Genomic DNA, 6,277 nt, shown 5'->3' on the forward strand with positions numbered 1-6,277 from the left:
TTTCTTGGAGTGGTTTAAGTATTAGGGGGGGGGGGAGAAGTTAGGAGTTAGGATTGTTTATGATAGTTTATCATCTGTAAATTCAAAACTAAATACCTAATTAGAGTTCCGTGAATTAAGTATGATCAAAAGTAGGGGGTTTTTAAGCTTCATGCTTCAACTATCTTGATGTCTAATCAGATATTAGGAAATGAAAAAAAAGGGGAGAAGAAAAACTGTTACATAGATATGGATTCAGTACCCATACCCTATACATATAAGAGTAGGATTATGAAATTTTTGCCAAAAAGTACGGTACGAGAGGGTATATATAACATTTTTTTTTCATTATAATACTTTGAATAGTAAGTGCCCAACAACTACTAGTATCCGGTACAAGTAAAATAGCCATTTAGAAATGCCTATGCTTCAAAGTAGAAGAGGAAGAAGAAACCTTATTTACAAAATTTTATATTCATGACTAGAAAATGCCTTTCACATAGTTTTATGAGGGGATATGTAAAAGTTCTAATGCTATCTTACTTTCCCAACAGAATTTACATAAATTTTGATTCGGGCAGCTATGCGACTTCTGTGCCAGACTTACCCATTTTATCTTTCTCTTCATGCATATCTTGGGCGATACAATTGTGTCCAAATCTTGCAAGACAATCGTATCTGAAATTGTGATCTAGGGAGATGCATTGATTGCAATGCTTAGTGCAGAAGTAGGTTAACTGAAAAAATGTATCTGCTCTGGTGGTGTTGTAGAGATTTTTTCCTCAAGTCAATATAGCAAGGATAAAGCTCAATAGATCGATTGAATGGGGGTAAAGTTTATGTTTCTTGTGTTGAATCTGTTTTAGCTTGTGGCAAGCCATCCCGGTTGCCAAAATGGAGGAATACTGGTTATCTATTTGCAAAAGAGTCATAGTTGCTAAGAACTATAGTTGTAATTTGAAACTGACTTTGGTGATCTGATCTAAACTTCAACACCGAATAGCTTTGATTCTGGGTGCATTAAGTAAACCATTTTAGTACTGGCTAACTTTGACAAAATCAAATTCACACTAGCTGATGAGTTCTTGATGGCACCTTGATTCCCTTTTCTTGTAATGATTATTGATTATTGGTGAATAGAAATGTCTCGAAGTTACAATGAAAATATAAAGCTCTACACACAGGACCAACAAGAATTAGTGTTGATAGGATTAAAGTGAAAAGTAATTATTCAGTGCTCTAACTGCAGCAAGATACAAAATTTAGGAACAGAGAACAAAGCTTATCAACATCTGTGCCCTCAAGTTAGACCCTGCTTTTGATTGAAGATCATGATATTCATGATTAGAATGGCAAATAGCAAGTGTTAGGGAATAAGTAATATAATATAGTGTTAGTGGCCTTGGGCTTATGTTAGTCTTAAAATGTGTTTTATTCCTCAGTATAAATAGACAAGATGACTCCCATAATTAAGTTAGTCACTCCTTTTACTCTCTTTCTCTAATTTCAAGCATGCCTGGTCATACCAGGTGAAATTGGCTCTGTGTACCATTCAATGCTATTGAGAGATCTTTAAAAAGGCCAACATTCGAAGGAAGATGAAATATGGTTTTAAACTGATGTCAATGGCCCAATTCTAGTAATGTTTTAAAGACCATCAACTTCTGAAAGGGATAAGTCTTTTATGACGTCTTATATTGTTTAGACCTACCATTTGTCAGATGATTCTATAAACCAAATTTGATCATAATTTAAAATTTTTGGATAGAATACATACAATCAAAAGTAATGTTCCATAATTCTCTAGTTGGACTTGTTCTGTAAGAACAGGTGCCAATTATAGGAGAATCAACAAATATTAAATGAGTAAACCTCTAGGACTTGAGCAAAAGAGGCAGTTTCATCCTCTTCCTGGTATGTATTATTCACTGCAAAAACAGAAAATGTGTACAATAGTGGTAGCCTGTTAGATGTTGAGTCTCTCTCCTAAATCTGATTCTATTTCAGCTTTCTAACAGCACTCTTCGTCTCTCCCACACCCTGTATAGTTCTAAGTTCTAACAACCTCACTCCCGTGCCATTGCCAACTCAGCACACTTGGTTACAAATGTGCACCCGTACTCTTCCTTAATTCTGTGTCTATTTTCTTATTTCACCCTTTCTTTCATGCACTCTATTAAGCGAGTTACTAAGTTTTGTGAATACTTGTATTGCGCTTGAAAATGGTTTCATGATTGCTATTGTACACATTTTTTGTATGAGAAAGGCCTTTCATTTTTAGAGGGTTAAATAGTAATCCTTGAAAGTTCATAGTTTATTGCTGGCATGCATTTACATTGATGTTGCTGATTGACGGAAACCGGGGTTTTCTTTGTGTATGGAAATGGCATTCCTATGCTAATATGTAATAAACTTGCTCAGTATGCAAGTTGGTGTCAATCTGATTTGCTCTTTTGCAGGTAGAATATGGCAATAAAACCAACAGTTGCATTGAGAGCTATACTTGTTGGAGGGGTTGCAGCATTCGCTAAAATAGCCGGCGCAATGAAGGCAGCAGGTGGTGTAAAAATGGGCGCAGCTGCGGCTGCAATGACAGCAGCAGCAACCGCAGCTGTGGCAGGATCAAAACAAGAACAAAAAGATGCTCCTCAACAGTCTCCAAAATAATGTATCTTTATCTGTTTCCGGATTTCTTTATGTAGATTAGTTGAATCTTCCCCGAGTTTTATGGGAACAAAGAGAGCCATTTGCGGATTGTGATATAAACAGATGGTGAATATAATAACCACTTCAAATGTTCTGTTAGATATGGAATCATGGAGTCTTAAATGAAGCTGTACACTCAGCTGAGTAGTGTGTTTTAGATGTTGTAAATTTTATTTTGCAAAATGACGACTTTGCAGTGAATTTATTTTATTTTATTTTTTTCAATTTTCCTGTGCCAGTTTATGTTTGTATTTTTATATAAAGTTTATTTTAATACTTAATAACACGATTTCATTTTTGCATAATGATTAGTTATTTAATGTTGATTATGCTGGCTTCCACAATGTTAAAAGTAGTATGGAATGGTCTAGTGGTGAAGGGTTTATGTAGTATGTATGAAGTTATAGTTTTAAACTTCATTGCTATAAATGTAACAAAAAAAAATGGTAGTTGCAACCTTTGGGGGAAATGTTGGTTGTGCTTGCAATTGAGTTAGAACGTGGAGTTGGAAACTGATGCTAGAAGTGCATAGAAGGACAATAGAACAGTGTTCGGAACATTATGCTATATAGCTTGAATTTTAGGCACTTTAAATGTAATTGATTCCTACACATTAAACAAGGTGTTGATAACTTTAGCAAAATTTGCTAGAGAATCTAAGAGAAACGGAAATGGATCAATTTTTTGTTTCACTTGAGAGGATAAAATGTTATCTCTCATCATACATTTTATAGGTAGGACCAAGAGAAAACATTGAACGATTATAAATTACACTTTATTCTTCCAATTGAAAAAAAAAATTGAGATGATCTATTCACAATAAAAACAGGTTTGGTTTAGTTTATAAGAGGAGAGGTAAGTAGTCTAATTGCTAGTTTTAGTTGTTTTAGTTCTTGCTTGCTATTAATTTACTATCTGTTTGATCTCTTTGAGCTGCACTAACAGCCATAAGGGCAATAGTCTTAGTCCTAGTTGCTGCCTATAAATACTAGTTGATTAGTTAGTTTTAGTTTTTGTAAAATTTCTGTTAGATCTGTTAGAATAGGAGAGGAAGAACTCCCTCCATAGTTGGTAGTTTCACCAGTGTATTTCAATGAGAGACTGATTTGCAATTTCTAATTCATCAATAAAGCCTCTAAATCTATCGGAATCCTTGGGTGAGTCTTGGGTGGGTTAAGCTCCTAACTCTCTTTTGCATATTAATAGTCAAGATTATAACATAAATTTTTAATAACGTTTATTTTATGTAGTGTAAAATATACTTTTTGAGATGCTGTCTTAGCAACTCAATAATTAAATTCTAAAGATATAATTAAAACATATTTGAAACATCAGAAATAAAATTTAAAATAAAATAAATGTTAAAGATAATTTTAAAATATTTTAAAAACTTTTAAGATATTTTATTCTTTTGTTTAAGTAGTCATGTTAAGCATAGTTATAAAAATCGAACTAGACCAGCTGGTTTAACTGAAAAATCAATGAACCGAATTTTAATCCGATTCGGTTTACTCATTTGGCTGTCTAAGGAAGTTGTGCTTCTAAGTACAATATTTGACAAATACTAATTATATAGTATACATAAATATCTAATTTAATTTAATTTTTTATTTTTATATTTTTCAAATTAATTATATTTTAATTATATACCATTATTAATATAAATATAAATTTCACTAAAAATTTATTAATTTACTTTATCTATTTTATTGCTAGTATTGTGATTAAGGTTATTTGTTTTGATATTAGTGTTAAAATCTACTGATATTATAGTTAGATAATAGGCTTTGTGAATTAATCATTTTTTTTATTGTGTCAAATTAAGATACTATTGTAGTATTACTGATAAATTTTATGGTTTTTTATATTAGTTATTTTTAGAAGTGGAGACTTGATTCTTCATAAAATGTTGGTGAAAATATGTATTTCAAATTTTAATTTTAAGTTTTTAACTATTTTATATTTTATATTTACATGAGATCGGTTTTATCGGTTCAACCAATAATTTATCGGTTGAACTAATAAATCAGTGAACCAATAATTTAACTGGTTCGATCACTGATTCGATTCTAACAACTATGATGTTAAGTAATTAACTTTTTTTAGTTAATATTAGTCAATTTTTTAAAAATTATTTTATTTATTTTAAATTATAAACTTAAATACTAAAATTAATTAATATTAGCTGACTAAAATTGAGTTGCTATACTTTCTCTTTAAGGAGTTATAAGTTATAACATTTGACTATCCATGTATCTCAATTAGAATTTAGTAGTGCGTAGTTTGTAGCACTGTAGCAGTACTTTGAGTGCGAGAGTGGAGCCGTTTGAAAAAATGGATCCTTTTAATTTTTTTAATAATCAAAGAAAGAAAGTGTAATTTTTTATTTTTTAATATTTTTTTTATATTTTTTAAATCTTACTTATAAAATTAATAATAAATAATTATATTTTATTCTTTTAATTATTAAAAAAGATTGAGAAGATCACCACCAAAAAAATTGAGGTTGGTGTCGGACAAGAGCACGAGGAATACGAATAGGATAGATGACTGAAAATGTTAACAGCAACCCATGTGAATCAAAATCAGAATACCATTTCCCTCCATTTCTTTCTCTTTATTCATGCCCTCACACACACCTGTCCTTTTTTTACTCTATTTTGAACCAAAATTAAGTTGAGATTTTAAGCATATAAAAAAATTATTATACAAATGCAAACAAGTTTTATTATTGATCTATTATAAATTTAATTATTCTATTGATTGACTATTTAGTTAAAAGAATGTAAATAAATATGTATAAATTGATTTAGGATGTGTTTGGTAATTACGTTTGAAGGAAAAAGTACGTTAGAACTTTTTGAAAGCTTCAATTTTTTATTTGGCTAATTTTTTTTAATTTTTTTCATAAAATCACGTCTACAAGAAGTAATAATTTCTAATTTTTCCGTTGCACTAACGTGCTTTTAGCATTACCTTCAACATTTATTTTTCTTTTACCAACTTTATTTTTTATACATGTTATTGCATTATTTATAAAATTCTTATTATTTCTCTATAATTTTTTTATAACATTATAATTTAATGTCATGTCCTTTTAAGTAATTATCTATCTAAAAGTGATTTTAACTAATATTATCCAAACAATATTTATTTTATTAAAATCAATTTTGATAAAGAATTGCTAAACATAAATCATGTTGAGTTACTTCTACCCAAAATCAATTCTATAAAATCACTTTTATTCAAACTCCAATTTGACAAACCACAATCTAAACACACACTTAGTGATTGATTTTAATATACATGTAATTTTATATATATATAAATATGTGTGTGTTTTTAATAAAAAATATTTTAACAATACAATTCCTTGATAGAATATTGATTGCCAACTTGATTTTGATAATTATGTAACACTCATATCAAAGCAAAAATGAGTAGTATAGTATATGGTGGGTAATAATGCTCATATGAATATAAAATCAAATAGTGTCTATAATGCAATATTATCTCACTAAGACACTAACTAATACTTTGTTTTTTTTTTTCTCTCCTATAAAATATAGTATTGTCTCAGTAACTTAATAAA

The 6,277-nt window shown here is 29.7% G+C and overlaps 1 protein-coding gene across 1 annotated transcript; it reads left to right on the plus strand.

Moving 5' to 3' along the window:
- Nucleotides 2,436–2,984, plus strand: LOC107619199. The gene has a single exon (XM_016321439.2). It carries the CDS (start codon nucleotides 2,446–2,448, stop codon nucleotides 2,644–2,646), a length of 201 nt encoding a protein of 66 aa, XP_016176925.1. The 5' UTR covers nucleotides 2,436–2,445; the 3' UTR covers nucleotides 2,647–2,984.

Source organism: Arachis ipaensis, chromosome B09 (genome assembly GCF_000816755.2).
Source record: "Arachis ipaensis cultivar K30076 chromosome B09, Araip1.1, whole genome shotgun sequence".
NCBI classification, from domain to species: Eukaryota; Viridiplantae; Streptophyta; class Magnoliopsida; order Fabales; family Fabaceae; genus Arachis; species Arachis ipaensis.